We start from the raw sequence: 23,025 nt of genomic DNA on the forward strand, positions 1-23,025 counted from the left end.
CAGAAAAGAACAACTCAACTTCCTCTGTAGTATACAGCAGCTGATAAGTACCGGAAGGATTAAGATTTTTTAATAAAAGTAATTTACAAATCTGTTTAACATTCTGGAGCCGATTGATTTTAAAATAATTGTTTTCTACCGGAGTACCCTTTTAAAGGAGATATGTCATGCACAAAAACTTAGTTTTAGATGGTGGGGGATCTGACTGCTGGGACCTCCCCCTCTGTGATCTCCTGTACTGGGCCCCGGCTCTCTCCAGGATTGGGATGTGTCGACCCCCACACAAAGCGGCGGCCGTCACTCCTACTCCATATGTCTCTATAGGAGAGACGTTTGGCTATCTTTGGCTCTCACGCTTCATGTGGGGGTCAACACGCTCTATTTATGGGGAGAGCCGGAGTACCCCTTTAGAATCTCTATCACTTCCTCCAGCCTGACACTCCAGAAGACATTGCAGCATACTACTTCTTTATGGATGTTTATCTTCAACACTCAAGAGTCTCCTCTCTCCAGACTTTGAGGGAAATTTATCAAAATCTGTCCAGAGGAAAAGTTACTGAGTTGCCCATAGCAACGAATCAGATTGCTACTTTCATTTCTGAAAAGGCCTCTGGAAAATGAAAGAAGCGATCTGATTGGTTGCTATTGGCAACTCAGCTACTTTTCCTCTGGACAGGTTTTTATATATCTCCCTCTTTATTTCTACCCTGAAAGAACCAATCTTAGCACTAGAACTATGAAGCGCTGTCAAGATATACAAACAGAGAAGGCCTCAGGGCCAGAAGGACTGGCGCTTTCTTATAAAACTTTCTGCTCAGGGGGGCGTGTCTAGCAGCGCATGGTGGCGGTCGCATAGTTCGTGTGCTCCGCTAACCACTGGGCCTGATAGCGGCTACGCAGCGTTGGTACCCTGGTTCTTGCCCTAGAAACCCCTGGTTCCGATCGGGGAGCATACTGCCTACATGGTGATGACCCGCAACAGAGGAAAGAATAAAAGCCCTATGAAGCTCACCGCGTTCTTTCCGGCGGCGGAGGCCGCTCAAGATGGCGCAGCTGCATCTCCTGTGCAGCTGTCCGGGGCGCCTTCCTCCAACGGCTCTGCATCCCCGGCTACAGGCAGCGCTTCTCCGGCATCCTCCTCACCCAGAGCAGACAGTGAGAAGAGCGGCTCGACGACTCAGAAGCTACTGACCGGCTCTGGCGGACCCTCAGTTACATCTGGGCCCTCTCAGGTACGCTATCCTCCAGCTACCCCTGCGCCTCAGTGCTCTGGAGCCCGCCATGAGACGGAGACTGGGCTCTCCTCCCAATCACCACTCACTGAGTCAATAATGAGGGGACTGCTAGCTGAGCTGCGAAGTTCTCTGCACGCAGATATCCAAAGTGCGGTCTCTAGTATTCAGTCTGAGATCTCCTCGCTGGGAACTCGCACTTCACATATAGAGAACAAGATGGCTGAGCTCACCTCGTCCCACAATGAGGTGGTGGATGTGGCTAACTCTCTAGAAGATGAGGTCGCGGCGTTGAAACTCAAGATTGCGGATATGGAGGACCGGTCTCGCCGCAATAATTTGCGGGTGCACGGCGTACCCGAATCAGTTAAAACTGAGGATCTCAATGCTTACCTTACAGACTTCTTTGCGCTTCTTCTGCCCCAAGCTTCCTCTATGGATTTGCTGATGGATAGGGTTCATAGACTGCCCAAGCCCAAGGCGCTCCCGGCTACGGTCCCTAGAGATGTGATCCTCAGAATGCATTTCTTTCACATTAAAGAGAAATTGCTGCATGAGGCTCGCTCGGGTGGCCTCCTCCCTGCCTGACCGATTTGCGGAGTCGCAACTGTATACTGATTTGTCAGCGGCTACCTTAGCCAGAAGACGTGAGCTTGGTGCAGGAGCTAAAGTTCTACGTGATAATGGCATCCCCTACAAATGGGGATATCCTGTTAAAATGATCGTCACACGCAACGGGGGTAAGATGGTGGTCTCTTCGCCGGAGGAACTTAACCGCTTATGCGCGGAATGGAATTTACTTACACTGACCTCCTCTCCCCGTTCCACCGGAGCATCTCCTCTCCCGGGAGTTACAGAGGAATGGCACTTGGTCACCAACAGGAAGCGAAAAAGTCATTAGAGCTTCAACTGGTTTTGCTGGACCGAGACGGTAGTCCTACTTGTGCCCATTATGTTTTTCTTTCACTACTAGGGTACTATGTTTGGTAACTAACTGTATAGGCCTGGCTGCGGACTTTCTCCACCTATTTGTCCCCATCTTAGGCTTACCACATGGCCTTTCTGCTCTTAACTATTTGTTGTTTCTGGTTTGTCTTGTTTAATGTGTGTTATTGTTTTTGTTGTCCTGTCTGGTCTGGTATACATTGCGTGTTTACACCTGTTAATATGTGCACTATTGCAGCCTTCCTTTGTGTAACGTGCCTTTGCGAGGGGTGGTCTAATGCATATACTGTTATCTTATTATGGTTATTAATATAGTGTCCCTAAATGCTAATGGTCTTAATTCCCCCTTCAAGCGATCACTTCTCTGGATAGAGGCTAGGCGTCTGCATGCAGACGGGATGTGTGTGCAGGAGACACATTTAAATGAGAGTGATGCGGGGAGACTGAAGAACAAGAACTATCCCCACATATTTCACTCCCATGCTTTACATAAGAAAAAGGGGGTTTCTGTAGCCATCAGGGATACGGTTGCGTTCTCTGTACAAAGAGTGGAGGTAGACAGGGGTGGATAGTACCTTATTCTGGTGTGTCTGCTTAATAACGTCCAATACACGTTAGTGGCTCTGTACGCTCCCAATAGTCGACAATGTGTGTTTCTTCATCACTGTTTAGGAAGGTAGAGGGACTAGCTTTGGGACACATAATTTTCATGGGGGATTTTAATCTAGCTATGTGGCCTCATGTTGACTCTACCTCCCCCATTCTGAGACGGGAGCCCACAGGCTTCTTCTCTCTTGCATCTCAGTATGATCTACATGATGCGTGGAGGGTGCTTCACCCCACTGAAAGGGATTTTACCTTTTACTCTAAAGCCCATCACACATACTCCCGCATCGATTATGCCCTCACCTCCAGGTCTCTTCTGCCCCTGATAGATCACGCCAAAATTCTACCAATTGAATGGTCTGACCATTCACCCTTAAGCATTACTATTAGGGAGAGATACCTTCAACACCCAATATCTGTGTGGAGGCTCAATGCCATGATCCTGAACCACCCGGAGTATGCGGATGCCACGTCTTCCATGGTCTCGGCGTACTTTCAGTGACCCAATGTTGTGGTGTGCCTTTAAGGCCACGATCAGGGGACATTTCATCAGCCAGACAGCTCACGAGAGGAAACAACGGTTGTCTCAGACGCTAGATTTACGACAGAGGATAGCTGAGCTCCATCGTCTAAACAAAGCTTCATACTCTCGGGATCGTGCAGAGGAGCTTTCGCAGTTGAATGCTCAGCTTCACTCCCTTTCACTCCATACCTATGAACTTGCCCTTCGCAGATTAAAAATGTCCTACTATTGGCAGGGCAATAAGTCTAGTGCTCTCCTTGCTAAACAACTTAAGAGACGGACTGCGAAGGCTAGGATATCATACATGACTGATAGCTCTGGTGCGAAGGTGTCAGACCCCCAGGGTATAGCCAACTGTTTTGCTAGATATTACGAGCACCTTTATAATCTGAATACGGATACTGCTACACATCAGCCGTCTGCTGCCGCTATCTCTTCCTTTCTTTCTTCTATGTCTCTTCCTTCTTTAACTCTAGAACAGGCGAAGGAGCTAGATAGGGCTTTTACTGTGGAGGAGGTGCTTACCTGTATCCGTGCCCTTAAATTACACAAATCTCCGGGGCCCGACGGTATTTCCAACGATTTTTATAAAAAATTTGGACCCTTAGTTGCTCCATTCCTAGTGCGGACTTTTAACTCTATAGCGGACCTTGGCCAGCCCCCTAGAGAGATGTTGTAGGCGCTGGTGGTTACTATACCCAAGGCTGGCAAACCTATCGATGATACCACCAGCTATCGGCCTATTTCTTTGTTAAATAGTGACATTAAATTGTATGCTATGCTATTGGCCTCACGGCTTAATCTCTTTTTACCAACACTAGTTGCGAAGGACCAAGTGGGCTTTGTACGGGGTCGCCAGGCCCTGGACGGCACTAGACGCCTCCTGGATCTGATTGCCAGAGCCCACTCCGACCGGACGCCTTCTCTGCTCCTATCATTGGATGCAGAGAAGGCGTTCGATCGGGTTCATTGGGAGTATCTCAGAGCGGTACTCTGCAAATTTCAAATCCCCTCTCACTTTAGAGATGCTATTATGGCCCTATACTCTGATCCCTCAGCCAGAGTATTTATCTCTGGAGCCCTTTCAAAGGCCTTCCTTTTGAGTAATGGGACCAGACAGGGCTGCCCCCTTTCCCCTGTCATATTTACCTTGGTGATGGAACCCTTTGCTCAGCCTATAAGGACGTCGTCGGTGGTAGAAGGTATACGAATAGGTGGTGTTGAACACCGTATTGGGTTGTTTGCCGACGACGTCATTATATGTCTCTCCCGCCCTCAGACATCCCTTCCAGAAGTAATGGCTATAATAAAGGAATTCAGTGCAGTGAGCTACTACAAGATTAATACCTCTAAATCTAGCGTTTTGGCCCTGAATGTCCCCAAGGCAATGGAATGCGCCCTCAAGCATAGATTTCCCTTTACGTGGGCAGAGGGACAGATCCCGTACCTTGGCGTTGTCCTGACCTCACAACCTGACCGTTTGGTAGGGGTAAATTTTACCACGCTTAGAACTCAGCTCTGCAAGGAAGTGGAAAATTATTCTAAGTTGCCTATCTTGTGGGCAGGGCGAATAGCTGCGGCTAAAATGATGCTGTTGCCCAAGATACTCTATTTTTTTAGGAATCTCCCAGTAATCATTCCTGCAACATATATAACCCAACTCCAAAAGTTACTATTAGGTTTCATTTGGGCAAACAAGCGTTCTAGGGTTGGGGCTGCTCTTATGTACCAGCCCATTGACCGGGGTGGCATGGGGGTCCCCAACTTGCGAGCCTATTACCAGGCCGTGATTTTAGACCAGCTTAAGAAGTGGTGGTGGCAATTGGACCCACCTCACTGGGTTGACATTGAAGCAGAGCTCCTAACCTCCCCTTCCTTGTCTCACTTTCTATGGTCTTTACGATTTAACCCTACCTTCGCTCCCTCCTCTACTTACTCTACTGTGGCAGCAGCGGTTAGACTGTGGAGCAAAACTGATCTTTGCTTGTCCCTGATCCCGCCTAGGTGTAATGATATCCCTCTAGACGCTATAGGGACCTACTTAGCTGACATTGACTTTCACACTTGGACCAGGAAGGGGCTTACACATGTGCAGAATGTATTAGGCGAGGGTGGTGTTGTTCCCTTCTCTACATTAGTCGCTACATATGATATCCCCAATAAAGAAGCAATTTTTCCTTTTTTACTTTGGTAGTAGCTTTTTCTGCTCCATGTTTGAGCTGGAGTAAATTTAGTCAATTTTTAACCCTGTTGCGACTGTCTCAGTTAATAAATACCTGCATGGTGTGAATGCAGCCTTATATATGGACATTTATCAACGGGTTTAGTCAGGTTTTCTTTACTATAATTGTCGCAGAATTGTCGCAACTGCGACTACGCGATTTTTCGTGCGACATTTTGACTGGAAAGCGATAAAAGCAAGTTTTCCAAAAATGTATTAACAGATTCCGTCCATGATGGGAGTTATAGTCCAGGGGCTGAGGTGCAGATCACAGCAGGTCATTCTCCAGAGACCCGTTGGGATCCGCATTTATTAACTTAAAAAGCCGGCGGCACATGCGGCTTCACTGCGCTACCGCCGGCTCCTGTATACAGCTGTCATAATTCATAATCCCCGCCGCCAGAACATGGGAGCTCTGATTGGTGTATAGCTATTCACTTATCAGAGCTCCCGTGTTCTGGCGGCGGGGATTATGAATTATGACAGTGTATACAGGAGCCGGCGGCAGCGCAGTGAAGCCGCATGTGCCGCTGGCTCTTTAAGTTAGTAAATGCGGATCGCAGCAAATCTCTGGAGAATGACCTGATGCGATCTGAACCTCAGCCCCTGGACTATAACTCCCATCATGGACGGAGTCTGTCCATGATGGGAATAGTAGTCCTAACAGTCCCAATAGAGTCTCGCAGCCGGGGGATGTGAAAGAGCCGTCCCTCAGCACTGCGGTACTACAACTACTCCCATCATGGGACAGATTCTGTCCCATGATGGGCGTAATTGTAGTATTGCAGTGCTGAGGGCTGGCTTCTGCATCGTCCAGCGTCCGACACTTTTCTAGGTGTCTTTGCTACCACTGATTTTTTGCAAAAAAAAAGCACAACTGTGCAAAAAAAAAAAAAAACTGCCACATTTTTTTGGTGCAAGTTATACATACGAGTCCACTGGATAAAGTGGTGTATGGTACACAAAGCAGGTGACAACTTTAGAAAATCCTCCACCCAAAAAAACACAGTACAAATGCAAAAAAAGCGCAATTGCGCAAAATTTTTAGACGTGAAAACTAGTCTAAAGGCAATAATACATGTCCCCCACAGTGTGTACCTAGCCTAAGTGACAGCTGCAGTCCAGAGATAGGCTGGAATTCCACAGAGTTTTTTTTTTTTCAAAAACGGCGTAAAAAACGCCAATTTTCCCGCACACAGCATCCAGATGTTAGCTGCAAGTCAATAGTAAACTGCAAAATGCTAGATCCACTTTTTTTTATCCTTTTGGCGTTTCTCATCAATTTCGGGCTCAGAGGCTGGATTTTCAAAACCTAGTTTGGCGTTTTTTCCCCTGAAATCGTGGCGTTTTCCTCCCATAGAAGTCTATGGGAGAGCAAAAACGCCAATAAAAACGCCATGTTGGTTTTAAATTTTGCTTTTTTGCAGGTGTTTTTTATTCTTTTTTGGACTTTAGCGATCCAAAAAAGTGATGGAGATACCTTTTTTATTAAAATTGCATAGGGTACCATTAAAAAATAATAATAAAAAAGATGCAGTAGTGATGGAAAAAATTTATCTAACAAAATGTATCTTTTTTATTACGAAATGTTTAATAATTTTTAAACAGGGATCAATTTATGTGGGTGGGTAAACACTAAAAATGTAGCCGACAATAATAAAAATGTAGTGTGTGTGTTTTACATTTTTTAAGGTAGTACTACTACTCCCAGCATGGAACACACTGTTCCATGATGGGAGTAGTAGTACCTGTACTAATTGACAGATCGCCCATTGCGATCCTCCTGTATAATTTATAGATGCGGCTGCCCGCTCTTCTATGGTCCCCTGCACTGACGTATATAGACACCTATTCATATTTCCCGCAGAGAGCTGTGATTGGCCAGATGGTTCCAGCCAATCACAGTTCTCGGTGGGAAATAGGAATATGTGTATATACGTAAGTGCAGGGGACCATAGAAGAGCATTATACAGGAGGATCACAGCGGATGTCAGTAGTGATACCCGCTGTGATCTTTCCTTAACTACAAGTACTACTACTCCCAACATGGAGCCCACTCTGCTCAATGCTGGGAGCTGTAGTACCTGCATTAATAGACAGGCTGCATCATGTGTCAGAAATTACACTCACTGCGATCTGTCTATTAATGCAGATACTACAGCTCCCAGCATGGAGCAGAGTGTTAGGAGTAGTAGTACCTGCAGTTAAAGAACAGATCACAGCGGGTATCACTACTGACACCCGCTGCGAACGTCCTGTCTAGAGCAGAGATGCAGACCGGCTGTATACAGCGCTCACATCTCTGCTCTGTACTTCGGCCACTCATTCATTCATCTTTTCCTCAGAGTTGTGATTGGCTGCAACCATCCGGCCAATCACAGCTCTGGGCGGAAAATATGAATGATGTTTATTCACATCACTGGCCGGAGTATAGTGCAGAGATGTGAGGGCTGTATAGAGCCGCTCGCATCTCTGCTATATTATGGACGATCGCATCAGGTGTCAGGACTGACACCCGGAGCGAAAGGTCTATAGTACAGGTACTACTACTCCCAGCATGGAACAGTGTGTTCCATGCTGGGAGTAGTAGTACTACATAAAACATGTAAAAAAAAAAGAGAAAAAAAAGTTAAACACACACACACTATTTTAATAAATGTATTTATAAAAAATAAACATTTAGTTAAATACATTTTTACATCCCTACTGCATCCTTTTTTTTTTTTTTTTTTTTTATTTACTTTTCTTGGTACCCAACTATTTTGTAAAAAAAAAAACGCCAAAGGGTCCAAAAAAGGCAAATTCCACACAAAGGTAAAAACGCAACAAAAATGCCAGAAAAAAACGTCAAAACGCAGGGAAAAACTGTGGCAGTTTTTCTGGCATTTTTATGTAAAAAAAATTGCAGGGCAAAAATCTCAGTGGAGTCCTAGCCATATAGGGGGGAATTTATCAAGCTGTTTGGACTAGGTTTTTTTTTTTTTTTTTTTTACTTTTGTTGCTTTTGCGCATTAACTTTTTCCACTTTTTTTGTGTGACAAACAAGATAGATCAATATCCAAAGTCATCTGTTTTAGTTAATTATTTAATCAGCAAAGTGCAGTGATAACAAATTAACTGTATGCAACTTTACTAAAAGTCGCAAAAGGCTTTCAAAAGTCGCAAACCAAAGTAAGCCCAGACCACATTTAGAAAAAAAAGCTGTGACTAGAAGATTTTTTTTTTTTTTTTTGCGTCAACGTTAATAAAGGATGTGCTCTAAAATGATAACTTTGGTCAAAGATACCAAAAACGCCACAAAAAAAAAAAATAACGCTTTCCACATCGAAAATTGATAACTACCGCCCATAAAGTAAGCTCCATGCTGTCACTGAATAGTTAAAATCAGAAACGCTCACAAGATTCCTATGTATAGCCCCAGGCTCACACTTGTTTTCTAACTGCAGACACCTGGCTCGTGATCCTTATCTGGGATTGAAAGGTGCTTAGCACGTACGAATTCTCATTGCACAGCTCCTGGGAAACAAGGGGCACAGGTTGTGGCCTTAGAAGGTAAAGCGGTTTATGCTGTTCATATATGTTAAATAGACCGCAATAATGCAGGTAAATGCACTGTAAGGGTATGTTTACACATACACAGATTTGATGCGCAGGATTTTCTGCTGCAGATTTCAATGTAACCTAAATGACTGAGCACAGCTTCTAATCTGCAGTTACAAATCCTGCGCATCAAATCTGCACAGGATCCTGTATGTGTGAACCGGAAAATGTATTTTGCCTGAATGAGCTGTGGTTGTGGTTCTCAATGAAGCCCAGGCTTAATTCACATCTTAGGGGAATTTATCATTGGTTTTAACATATATTTTTGTGGTAAATTGTTACAATTTTTGTGCAGTGAGTGAAAAGGTTGCACCTGTTGTGTTGTGGTGTGTGTGTGTGTGTGTGTGTGTGTGTGTGTGTGTGTGTGTGGATGAGACATGGAGGTTGCATTGCAATCCAAGTGCTAGGCCTTGTTTTCGATTTTGTTAGAAAAGCTACCTGGTACTAAAGGTTCCCTCTGTGACAAGGGGACACGTAACTCTCCTGTATGTTTATTTCCATAGGTTGTCCTTTTTTGGATATAGCGAAAGTGACTGGGATGTTGAGGTTAACTGGTTTTGTTGTATTAGACATATTGTAGTAATCCTACTAGAGATGCAGTTTAATATATTGGAACTTGTACAATCTGTTTAGGTAACAATGGGGTGCATCATAGAATATTTAGCAAAGAAGATTGGTCTTTCATCAAACCAGCTCTTAAAGGTAATGTAGTTCTATGTACTATTGGTGGGAAATCTGTCTTTAAAAAAAAAAAAAAAAAAAAAAAAAAATTTTTTTTTATATACATATATATATATATATATATATATATATATATATATATATATATATATATATATATATATATAAATAAAATTATTGTGTGTGTGTAATATATATAAAATAAAATGTGCCAACACTGCACTTAGTTTTGGCTCTTTGGCAACTTTTGAAAATGGCAGCATGCTGTGCCTGTCTTAACATAGGAATGGAGCATGTAAAATCTAACTACATCAGTTCTCTGCTGCATTTATTTAATCCAAAAAAAAAAAAAAATACCTGTCATTAGAAAAACCTTTTTAACATGTCCCTGGAGTATAACAAGCTCTGTGTCCTGTGTGTTAAGGCTGGGTTCACATCATGTTTTCTCCCATAGAGGAGCGCATACGGCAGGGGGGAGCTAAAAACTTGCGCTCCCATTTGCCTTTCTATGCGCTCCGTATGCATTTCATTTCAATGAGCCGACTGCAGTGAAATGTTCGGTCGGCTCATTTTTGCGCCGTATGCGCTTTTACAACCAGACCTAAAACCATGGTTGACCAGTTTTTTAGGTCCGGGGAAAAAGTGCATACGGCGCAAAAAATGAGCCGACCGAACGTTTCACTGCAGTCGGCTCATTGAAATTAATTACATACGGGAGCGCGAGGTTTTAGCTCTCCCCTGCCGTATGCGGAAAACGTGATGTGAACCCAGCCTTAGCAGGAGCGTTCCATAGACTTACATAATGAGTCCATTCTGGTAACGTGGGAGAGAACATTGCGCACACTTCTGGCTCAGACAGGATCAATAAAAAATCATTAACATTAAAAAAATTCATAAATGAGAAACTTCAATATGCAATGATCATGCCAGAACCAGTGAAGTATTGTGATTAGAGATGAGCGAATTTACAGTAAATTCGATTCGTCATGAACTTCTCGGCTCGGCAGTTGATGACTTTTCCTGCATAAATGAGTTCAGCTTTCAGGTGCTCCCGTGGGCTGGAAAAGGTGGATACAGTCCTAGGAGACTCTTTCCTAGGACTGTATCCACCTTTTCCAGCCCACCGGAGCACCTGAAGGCTGAACTAATTTATGCAGGAAAAGTCGTCAACTGCCGAGCAGTTCATGACAAATCGAATTTACTGTAAATTCACCCATCTCTAAATGTGATGTGTGGAAACACTGTCTTTATCCATAACTAGTAAGTTGTGAGTACTTTTATCTTGTATTTTGCGCTTTTAAAACTTTCTTTTTTTCCCCCCACTTCTAAATATAGTGTGTCCTACTGAACACTGCAATTGAGCTCTTCAGTTACATTGATGCTCCACCTTATTCCTCTTCAGGTTATCTTTACCAGGATTGGGTAAGATTGCAGAAAAAAAAAATAGAATTGTATATTTGCTTAGCTAAAAAAAAAAAATCTAGTACAGTATTCTGAAACGTGACTTTTCCTGCAGAGAGATACAAACTGCAGTAATCCAGCATCCTGGACTCCGACTCCCAATAGGGACACAAGCTCAGAAAAGAAACCTGTGTGCTTAGTAGAAACAAGAATACCATGGCAAAATGAATCCTGCTGTGGGACACCTATACTACCTGATAGGTCATCGTCCTATAACAGTGGTCTCCAACCTGTGGACCTCCAGATGTTGCAAAACTACAACTCCCAGCATGCACTGACAGCCAACGGCTGTCCGTGCATGCTCGGAGTTGTAGCATTGCAACATCTGGAGGTCCGCAGGTTGGAGAGCACTGTCCTATAAGATGGAAAGCCACCTATCCCTACAGTATTCTATCGCATTATGATCAGTGAGGCTCCTACTTCTGGGACCTCTCCCAACCCAAAAAATAAAGGGGGTGTAGTTATGCAGTTGCTGAATGAATGCACACTACAGAGGAAATGTTTGGTGAAGTTGGAGGTGGTGTGGTTTCACTCTTGCATTTTGTCTTTTAGAGTATGGATGACTTTGACTACTTCTATAATGCTTCTCCTGACACAGGACAAACTGTAGAGAATGCTGATAGTTGGCTCCCAGATCGGTATGTCTAATCAAATTATGTATCTGAAAATCTCTAGGCTGATATAGACAGAACAGTGAACACTTGGGCCTTAACTGTGTATCATAAACTAGGATCACAAGAATTGATGGGTATTAAAAGAAACTAAAACTGAACTGTAACGTCCTGGGGGAGACTTATCAAAACCTTGACTTTCATTGTCGTTCAGTTGCTATGCACAGGTTTTGCTAACTTCCCCACCCTAATGAAAACTGAAGAAACACTGGGAGGGATCTACTAACTTTGTCTAGGGATATGTTCTCACATATCTTGTGGTATCTGACCTACCGTATATACTATACGGTATAAGCCAAAGTCCCTAATTTCACCCCAAAAAACCCAGGAAAAGTTATTGACTCGACTAAAAGCCTAGGGTGGGAAATACATCATCCAGACCCCTGTCATCATCACACTGTCATTCTCACCCCCTGTTGTCATCATCCAGACCCCCTTCTTCATCACCGCCTGTCAATCAACCTGCGGACCTCCCAGATGTTGTAGTTTTGAAACATCTGGAGGTCCAAAGGTTGAAGTCCACTGCTGCCTTCGCCATCATCCAGACCCCCCCCCCCCCCCTTTTTTAGTTTTCTACTCCCCTTGGTGGGAAGGAAGGGTGATCTGGTCCGGGCCATCTATGCTGCAGGGACCATCCGGTGGGGAGGGTTAGTCGTTCTGGGCTTTCAATCTTCACTGGTAGGACCTCTTCCCCGGGCCGGCCCCGGACTAGTGACATTGCCTTGACAATGACTCACAGGGACATTCATGGGGAGGTATGTCTGCTGCACACGGACATCCCTGTGCGTCGTCAAGGCAACGTCATTAGGCCGGGGCTGGCCTGGAGTGGAGAAGAGGGCCTCCCGGTGAAGATGGAAGGCCCAGAACGACTAACCCTCCCCACCGGACGGTCCCTGCAGCATAGATGGCCAGCTCATCCTTCCCACCGAGGGGAGGTGAGCAGAAAACTAAAAAGGGGGGGGGGGGGTTCTGGATGATGACTAAGGCCGCAGTGGTCTTAAACCTGCTGACCTCCATATGTTTCAAAACTACAACTCCCAGCATGCCCGAACAGCCGATGATGTCCGGGCCTGCTGGGAGTTGTAGTTTTGAAACATCTGGAGGTCTGCAGGTTGAAGACCATTGAGAAGGGAATGACAGGTGGAGAGTTCACTTGAGTAGAAGCCAAGGGGGTGTTTTCAGGACGAAAAATTGTGCTGAAAAACTCTGCTTATACTAAAGTATATGGTTAAATACTCATATTGACATTGATTGTTCTGGATATTTGGACCCAATTGATCACTAGGTAGAGCTGGGTAGTGAAGAGTTGGAAATCAACCAACCAAGACTCTTAAGATGTCTGTGTGACATGTTTGAAAATTGTTTCTTAGGGTGCAGTCACACCACGTTTTGTACATACGGGTGCCGATCCGGCAGGGGGGAGGGGCAAACCGGGTGCTCCCGTACCCCGGCCCGATCAGCCAGTGACTCCATTTACTTTAATGATCCGACCGGAGTCAAACAGTGACTCCGGTCGGCTCAGTTTTGACCCGTATGTGGTTTCCTGACCGGACCTAAAACCGTAGTGCCCCTTATGATCACAGCCTAATCTGCTTCCACTGTGTACCTAAACTGGCAGTAAAAACTCTGTTGTGCATCCAAATCCTTTGGAATTGTTATGGGTGAGATTTATCAAAACCTGTCCAGAAGAAAAGTTGCTGAGTTTCCCATAGCAACCAATCGGATCGCTCCTTTTCCTTTTTTAACAAGGCCTCTGCAAAATGAAAAGTGATCTGATTGGTTGCTATGGGCAACTTGGCAACTACCTCTGGACAGGTTTTGATAAATCTCCCCCCTATATATTTATATTGTGGCTTTGTTACTTCAGGATCACTGATCAAGCTGTGCCAAACCAAGAGCCATCGATGGAGGACACAGCCTGCATCGCTACACTGAATGAGTTGGAAACTATGTATTTGCCCATACCAGAACATTTGTGTGGTACATCAGATTCTAATTCCATAAAGAAATGGGGCAAAGCTGAGTCTTTCTACTATCTGGTTGGCCCTGATAACCTTTGGTTGGAATTTCCCTTGACTATGGATATGCAAGCTCCACCATGTGCTGCTACATGGTCTACCCAAGATTACTTAACCTTCTGTGGTGGTAAAGAACTTTCCTTCCTAAACACCAGCCCTGGGGTAAGCAGAGAGACAAAAAGACAAGAGAGTAATCTAAATACATGTGCTGTCCAGACCACTGAAGACCTACTACACACTGTGGACAACTCTGAGAGGGACTTCCTCTATAGTTTACTTCATCATGAAGCGGAAGCTAAAGAGAGTATTATTTGGGACAGCTATGATCTACATTTATCCAGAAGCCCTATGGAGTGTGCACATACAAAATCGTGAGTATGCCCTACTCGAGGTATTAATGAATAGCTGTTAAATTAAATGTTACTGAAACTGCACTGTAGCTTTAAAGGGGTACTCCACCCCTAGACATCTTATCCCCTATCCAAAGGATAGGGGATAAGATGTCTGATCGCGGGTGACCCCCGCAATATAGCATGCGGCACCCACCTGTTACTGCTCTGGAGGGTCTGGGTCCTGACCACCAGAACGGAAGTCCGTGACGTCTCGCCCCATCCACTCAATGTAAAGTCTATGGGAGGGAGCGTGATGGCTGTACCTAAAACTGGTCAACCACTGTTTTAGGTACGATTGTAAAAGCGCATACGGGGGGAAAATGAGCCGACCGAACATTTCACTCCGGTTGGATCATTGAAATGAATTGCATACGGGAGCGCTAGTTTTTAGCTCTCCCCTGCCGTATGCAGTCCCGTATTGTGGAAAACATGATGTGAACCAGCCCTTAAAGGGGGTACTCCTGATGGAATTTTTTTTTTATTTTTATTTTTTTTGCAATGTGATAGCTCCCATAGGGGGCTGTAACACTGTACACACTGATCTTTTACATTGATCAATGGTTTCTCGTAGGAAACCAGTAATCCATGATTCTGCCTCTTGACTGCTCATGCATGGAGGCAGGTAGGGATCCTCCGGCTGTCTTGTAAGCTGTTCGGGATGCTGCAATTTTGCCGTGGCGATCCCGAACAGCTACCTGAGCTAACCGGCATTGTTTTTACTTTCACTTTAGACGCGGCATTCAACTTTGAACGCCGCATCTAAAGGGTTAATAGCGCACGGCACCGCGCTATTAGCTACGGGTCCCGGCCATGCTGTGGCCCAACGTTCTAGAAAGGGAAAGGACTCGGGACGTACCGGTACGTCCTTGGTCCTTAAGAGGTTAAAGGGGTACTCCCATGAAAATTATTTTTTTTTTTGTTTAAATCAACTGGTGCCAGAAAGTTAAACAGACTTGTATATAACTTCTATTTAAAAAAAAAAAATAATATGGAATCCTTCCAGTACTTTTTAGGGGCTGTATACTAAAGAGAAATCCAGAAAAGAAATGCATTTTCTCTGATGTCATGACCACAGTGCTCTGCTGTCCATTTTAGGAACTGTCCAGAGCAGCATATGTTATGGGGATTTTCTCCTGCTCTGGACAGTTCCTAAAATGGTCAGCAGAGAACACTGTGGTCATGACATCAGAGGAAATGCATTTCTTTTTTTGATTTCTCTTTAGTATACAGCCCCTAAAAAGTACTGGTGTTACTGATGATGTTTGTTACCAGATGCATACTTTTAATTTTTTTTCTTTTTTTCTTTTTTTTTTTTTTCTTTAAAGTTTCCCATAGACTTAACTGATAAATTTTAACGGCCATTTTTTATATTTCCCCCCCCCATTTTTGCTGGACCGAAAATTAGTGCATGCACCATCTCTTGTGCAAGACATAAGTATGAACAGACATACCTGATGCAAAAGGATGGTCAAAAAATCCCATTGACATGAATGGGATTTCTTGACTGCCGTTTTCAGGACTTGCCAGGAGTAGTAATTTTTTTTTTTTTTTTTTTTTTTTTTTTTTTTTTTTTTTTTTTTACAGCATGATACCTGTAGTGTGAAAGGGGCCTTTCACACTATATAGATTCATCCGTTTTTAAAGACCCGTTGTCATGTTCCGTTATGAAAACCCTTAAAATCGTCCGTTACAAAATCCCATTATAGTCTATGGGATTTTTACATTATCCGTTTTAACCAGTCATGGCCTGTTATTAATGACGTTCTTTTGTGATGGGAGAAATGGTGCATGCACTATTTTTGCTGTCATAAAATAACGTCCATTAGTAACGGGCTGGGACAGGTTAAAACGGGTAATGTAAACATCAAAAAGAAATATAATAAGAGAGAATTATATAACCAGTCCTCAAGAAGTAGTGAAAAAAGGGGAAAGAATAAAAAAGGGGAAAATTAGTGGTTACGAATAAAAAATGTACAATGATATGTGAAATAAAAATAAAGACAACAGTAAAAAATAAAAAATAAAAAAAATAAAAAAATAAAAAATAAAAAAAATGAAAAAGAGAAAGGGGAGAAGAAAATGATAGATAAATGAGGAAAAATAAAAAATAAATAAAAGTGCACAGTATCGAAGAAAAAAGAATGAAATCAAAGTGATAAATAGAAAAAAATGTGAATATTAATAATTTGTTAAAAAACAAAAAAATAATGAATAAGCCTGCAGAAAATGATAATACTTAAACAATCATATGCATTTATTAAAAATAAAACTGATGCCTGGGCAGGGCCCTTGCTCAGGTATGCGATAAAAATATACCAATAAAATAATAAAAAAATGCCAACTATCTCAAATTACAAAAATAGTCCTTTGTAGCCGAAAAAATGATGTGAATAGCAACAATATTAAATGAAAAATCCGGTGATCGGAGAGACTGTGTGCTCCAATGATACTCCTATATAAAATACAGTCACCTTGAGCTGTGATAAATGTTTCAATGTTTCATTGTAATTGCTCGCTGTTATCTACTTGTGTCCCACAACAAATGTTTGTAGAAATAACAATATTGATAGCAAGATACAGTTGCTTATGTGAGATCAGGCACAGTACCTTATGCTTATGTTCACCGTGATGATCGGTGGCTGTATATCTCCAAAGTTGCAGTCTCCGGGGACTGTGGGAGCCCAGTGCCTGCACGGACCGGATCGATCACTGCCCTGGTATGGGTAAAGAGGTACTTATCGTGCCGTGGTTGGGACGATGTGGTGATCCCGATTACGATAATGTAAGCCGCTGGGTAATAGATCGTAGCCAGGTGGGAGTATCGTGCTTCGCACAGCTTAGTGGCCGGTCTATGGAGAAAACGGCAGCCGCTGCCCGGCGTCCTCGTGGCGTGTGAATGGCGCGTTAATTCACAGTGGTCCACTAGTCCGGGTCCTACAGCGCTGTCCAGGTAGTATCGGCTGACACAGGTGTCAAGCCAAATTTGAGATAGGGATGGCAAATGGATGTAAGACAAGGCTAAACGCGTTTCACGACTTAATATCGCATTCCTCAGTAGCCTGATTAGGTTAAGAAGGCCAGTACATATGAGGCAGGCTTATATAAGAAAAAAGCGATGATGTCACTAACCAATAAATAGAAGAACATATGGAAAACATGGAATCGGATCTGGCAGATGATATATGGATAATACAGAGATATAAAATGTGCATAAGTTATATCACTCATCTAGTGTAGTTGTGTACAAATAAATAAATATAAATATATAAAAAAAAAAAAATATATATATATTTAATATAGACAAAAATAAGAATATAAAGATGTTAAATTGATAGGTGAATGTGCACACATGGGTGCATATACATAAATATACATAGATGTGTGTATGTGTATATATATATATATATATATATATATATATATATATATATATATATATATATATATATATATATATTAATTATAAAATCATATCGAGAAAATTGTGTATAAAGCATCACAGGTATAAATTACACTAAATTTGATCAATCAATAGATGGATGAGTAATAAATAGATGGATGAGTAATAAAACACTAAACTGTGAAGAAGTAAAATTAATATATAAAAAGTGAAAAAGAGAAAAAGATAGAAAGAAGAAAACAGACAAACAGATGTGTGATAGGACATGGTGAAAAAACTATATTAAAATATATACTAAAATATGACATGGTACTCAGGCAGAATGTAACAATCTCACAGTTTTGACAATAAAAGACACAGTCAAGGATAATAGTATATATGTAGATCGCACGCGGGGTTCCCACCAGGGCGCGTCATTGTGTCAATAAACGACCAGACAATGACGGGTCATGGAAAAGGACCCAGCGGGCGTGTCAAAGAAATCCAAAAAGTTCCATCTCTGCATTGAGTCCTTTAGGGACTAGAGAGTCGAATTCGAAGATCTTCCTTGCTTCTGCCCTAGATAGACGAGAAATGAGATCACTACCTCTCCAACATTTTCTAACTAACTGTAATGCCACAAAAGACAATTCAGAGGGGTTATTATTGTGTGATTCAGAAAAATGAAGTGATAATGGATGGGATTTATTGCCTTTTTTGATATTATAAATGTGTTCAGATATTCTGATTTTCAATTGACGTTTAGTCCGACCTATGTATTGCTTACCACAATTGCATTCTATGAGATATATATGACACTTTTACTGTTACAAGTTAGACATTCTTTTATTTTATGGATATAGCCATTAGATGTAGAGGTTACTTCCAAAGTCTTTCCTGGAAATTTGGCGGTTCTGCAACCTACACATGTGCCACATCTGTGGAAGCCGTTCGATTGCAGCCAGTTAGACGACCCTTTATTCGGGAGGGGGGGGGGTTATTGTGGGGGCTATTTGTATCCCCAAATTAGCCGCCTTTGTGTAAACAATAGGGGGATTCAATGGTAGGTATTGGCTAATAATTTTGTCATTGGGTAATGTAAACATACCATAGATTATGAAGGGTTTTGTAACGGCTGTTTAACGTCCGTTTTTAATGGTTTTGCTAACAGGTCACTAAAACGGATTTTTAAAACGGACAATTCTATAGTGTGAAAGCAGCCTAAGCTGTATGCAACACAGACTAAATAGTACTCAATCAGCAACATGAGCAAATTAAGCTGTACTGTATGTTAACCAGCACTGGGAAAAAATGTAATATTACTACTGCTGGCAAGTGTATTCTCCTGATACAGCAGCACCAGGCAAACTCTGCAGTACAGCAAATATTACTAAGCAGAGGATGGTACCCCTCCCAAAATTAGGTGAATTGTAAGGCTGCTCACCTACACATTTTATTTTGTTTCTCTACAAATGCATGAAATATTAATTTATTGTTTTTTTTTAACTAATACCTTTTTTTTTTTTTTTTTTTTTTTTTTTTTTTTTTTTTTTTGTAATTTGATATCTAGGTGGGAAACTAAAGAGCAAGACTTTCCAAACATCGAAGACTTATTTACACTTGTGGTACAGTAGCAAGTTTATTTCTAAAGTATCTCTTATAGTAAGGCTCCTTTCACACTACAGTTTGTGCCCTTTAGGTGACGTCCGCCATTAGGAAGATAGTGGGAGAAAAATTTGTGCACGCGCAGCCTCCTTCTCCTGCTATCTTCGGCTGCAATAACTGGAGTTATAACGGACTTCAGAGAAATCGCATTCAAGTGAATGGGATCCTCCTTTACCAGTTGACTCCAGTAAGGCTACATTACAATAACGGGCGGTCAAGGTCCGTTTGTAATGGAACCACTTTCATAGTGTGAAAGTAGCCTAATTTGTCTTGCCTGTCAATCTAACTAAAATCTGACATGTATGTTCCAATAGTCTACAGCTGTGGCACTACAAGGTATGTAGCAGTAGCCTCACTAGTGTTGAGGGCTAAAAAAAAAAAAAAAAAAAAAAAAAAGGCCCAGGTTTGTTAATCTGAGACTAACAGTCTGGTTTTGTCCATAACAACCAATGGTTGCTGCTGTTCGTTGTTATAGGGCAGATACAAAATAAAATAAAAATCAAGACAGTGGCCCAGATTTATCAGAGATTAAGTAATTTTTAAAATAAAAAGACATTGGAATTGTTCTGAAACTTCTGGTATTTATCTTGGGTGAAGTCACTAGTCCTGTACACTGAATATTACCATTAGGAGACTGTTCCTGCTTCTGTGCTGACAGTCTTTATCTGATGACCAACTTGAATTTGATCAGACTTAATGAATTCTAGGTTGCCAGCACAATGTGGTGGTCAATGGCTGCATAACTCTTGGTGGTAAATGGTGTGGCTCCTGGACCCCCTGTGAAAAAGGCAGAAAGTGATATCTGTAAAATTCAGATGTGCTAGACATTAAAGGGGTACTCCGGTGGAAAACTACTTATTTTAAATGAGCTGGTGCCAGAAAGTTAAACAGATTTTTAAATGACTTCTATAAAAAAAAAATCTTTACCCTTCCAGTACTTTTTTTAGCAGCTGTATGCTACAGAGGAAATTCTTTCTGAATTTCTTTTCTTGTCCACAGGGCTCTCTGCTGACACCTGATGCCCGTGTCATGAACCATCCAGAGCAGCATAGGTTTGCTATGGGGATTTTCTCCTGCTCTGGACAGTTCCTGATACAGACATCATGTGTCAGCAGAGAGCACTGTGGACAACACCAAAAAGAAATTAAAGAAAATTTCCTCTGTAGAATACAGCTGCTAAAAAGTACTGGAAGGGTAAAGATTTTTTAATATAAGTCATTGTGGGCATGGTAGCTGTCCTTGTGCTATTTGTAGCTTTGTCGTGTATAGCCAGGCTCCTGTTGCAATAGAAGAGATTACTAACCCCTTTGCCACTAAATGCCACGGTCAATAAGGACTAATGTGACTAAGTGGTTGACTGAGAAGAATCTTCCCTATACCAAATCAGAGCCCCATGATGCAATGAAAGGGTGCTTATGCATAGCTCCCCCCCCCCCCTTTTTTTTTTTTTTTTTTTTTTTTTTTTTTTCTCTCCAAGAAAGTAAAAAATCATACAGCTATGAAATGAGATGTGACACAGTCCCCCTCCCCTGTAAGCACTGTAGATGGAGCAGTCACTACTGCTGCAGATGGTCAGGAGCAGAGTCTATAATTCAAAGCAACAACATGGAGTTTCCAGACAGATTTTTAATAGGACACTTGGCTAATAAAGGAGATCTTATACATTTTGGAAACCACAATCTGCTCCAGGAAGATACAATTTGCTTTTTTTACCATCTGCAACTCTTAAAAGGTTAAAAGAGAATCTCAGCTCTATTTTCTAATTCCTTTTATAAAGAATAATTACCAAATGATAGAGGCATGGCATGTGTTAATAGTACTTTGTAAGTAAAAAAAAGTGTCTTTATTAAACATTGTACTACCGTGTTGACTTGTTGTAATCAACTTTTCCCGCTGACAAATCCTGTTTTATGAAACCTTTTTACACAGGAGGAAGAACTGGTGCTTCTGGCTCAGGAAGATGTGGAGGCCCTTCTAGGCGCTGACTTCTATCCTCTATGTGATGTTGCTGAAGACACTTATTCTCCCAAGGTAAATGTTGTATACTTTTAGTGGCAAATACAAGTTTTCACCTGCATATAAACCTCTGCCATGCCGTACTACCTAGATGTATTTCAAGTGCTACATGGTGCCTCTAATCTAGAAACTACCAGGTGTATCCCATTTATAGCAGACTACAATTCTTGAACTTGGGGGTCGACAATGGTGGCACTCAATAGTTACAATGAGACTTTCTGTAGCACTACATGATGGAGAAAAAGACTGGCATACTGCTATCTGATCAGTAGCCCTGCCGGATAGATCCTGTTATAATTAAAGGGATTGTCTGATTTATCAAGCTGTTTAGATGTAAAAATGGACTGTACCTTTTTATTCTTCTTATACTAAGATTTCTATTAGAGATGAGTGAACTTGCAGTAAATTAGATTCGTCACAAACTTCTCGGCTCGGCAGTTGATGACTTTTCCTGCATAAATTAGTTCAGCTTTCAGGTGCTCCCGTGGGCTGGAAAAGGTGGATACATTCCTGGGAGACTCTTTCCTAGGACTGTATCCACCTTTTCCAGCCCACCGGAGCACCTGAAAGCTGAACTAATTTATGCAGAATAAGTCAACTGCCGAGCCGAGAAGTTTGTGACGAATCTAATTTACTATAAGTTTGCTCATCTTTAAATACACTGGATCTGATGTGCCTGGATCCTGCACCACTGAGTCATGTGACTGGTCTTTAGAGAAAAACTTGCCTTTCTGAATTTGTAAGTCATCTGCCCCATTTCAAAAACAACCCCTTTTTAGTATTGCATTAGGCGTGGACTACATGGAGACTATGAAGTGCGACAAACTGCATGCAGTCTTGGGATACAACTAGCACTACATAGTTGATATTTTAAAATATTACATGGTGCAGCCATCACAGAAAACTGTCTATCGTAGTGACTAATGTATAACTTGCTTAATTTATGTGTTGCCTAATGCTAGTTAATACACTTTTTATTTTATTTTATTTTTATTGCAATTTCAAGTAAAATGAAGCATTTATTTTGGTCCCACCTCTTGTCATTCGATAGCATACAACAAAGCTTCTCGGAGAGCATCCCGTGTCCTCTACCCCATATGTACAGAAAACCCGAGCCTCTATCCAGAGGGGTGGTGTAGCAGCACCTGATGATGTACCTGATTCTTTTTTGCCTTCTGTCCTATTTGCGAATGACTCCAGCTGACTGGACCCCTGCAAAGACTATTGGTGACGCCACCATCAGAGATTCTGCCGCTTAAATGCTACAAACTGCCACCCCTTCAACATGGCACTGTATTGTCACTGCTCTGATTGTGAATGTAATGTACTTTTTAGGATTTTAACTTAAATCTATATCTGTAAGCCAGCGAGAGATACAGAAAGGTATCACATCACCTGTTTGTCTTTTTTCACTGTTTTATATATATTTTTTTTCTCCAATTTTTACATGCACTAGGTTTGTAATATAGAAGTTGAATTGCCACAATTATCACGATTTTCTGCACTTACTGTGAATATTTACTCTTCACTATGATATAACTTGTCACAATTTGAATATTTCTTTATAATGCATGATCACGTTTCACAATTTAAACATATTTATGTACAGTCTGTA

At 42.0% G+C, this 23,025-nt stretch overlaps 1 protein-coding gene across 3 annotated transcripts; it reads left to right on the plus strand.

The window, feature by feature from the left end:
* Positions 1 to 671: 671 nt before the first annotated feature.
* Positions 672 to 23,025, plus strand: LOC130362096 (uncharacterized). Of its 3 annotated transcripts, XM_056566070.1 has the most exons (10): positions 672 to 2,163; positions 8,974 to 9,079; positions 9,761 to 9,829; positions 11,144 to 11,230; positions 11,822 to 11,907; positions 13,808 to 14,329; positions 19,300 to 19,354; positions 19,429 to 19,581; positions 21,324 to 21,425; positions 22,462 to 23,025. In XM_056566070.1, exons 3-10 carry the CDS (start codon positions 9,767 to 9,769, stop codon positions 22,612 to 22,614), a joined length of 1,221 nt encoding a protein of 406 aa, XP_056422045.1. In that variant the 5' UTR covers positions 672 to 2,163; positions 8,974 to 9,079; positions 9,761 to 9,766; the 3' UTR covers positions 22,615 to 23,025. The 3 variants fall into 3 exon arrangements, with proteins under 3 accessions (XP_056422045.1, XP_056422044.1, XP_056422046.1); XM_056566069.1 differs by lacking the exon at positions 672 to 2,163 and having other exon boundaries at positions 8,306 to 9,079; XM_056566071.1 differs by lacking the exons at positions 672 to 2,163; positions 19,429 to 19,581 and having other exon boundaries at positions 8,311 to 9,079.

The sequence above is a fragment of the Hyla sarda genome, chromosome 3 (assembly GCF_029499605.1).
Source record: "Hyla sarda isolate aHylSar1 chromosome 3, aHylSar1.hap1, whole genome shotgun sequence".
NCBI lineage: Eukaryota > Metazoa > Chordata > Amphibia > Anura > Hylidae > Hyla > Hyla sarda.

Coding starts and splice junctions, on each gene's coding strand:
- LOC130362096 (XM_056566070.1), top strand. CDS start 9,767: ATGGGGTGCATCATAGAATATTTAGCAAAGAAGATTGGTCTTTCATCA. Junction 14,330..19,299: donor GAGTGTGCACATACAAAATC/GTGAGTATGCCC, acceptor TTTGATATCTAG/GTGGGAAACTAAAGAGCAAG. Junction 19,582..21,323: donor TCCTTTACCAGTTGACTCCA/GTAAGGCTACAT, acceptor CTTTTTACACAG/GAGGAAGAACTGGTGCTTCT.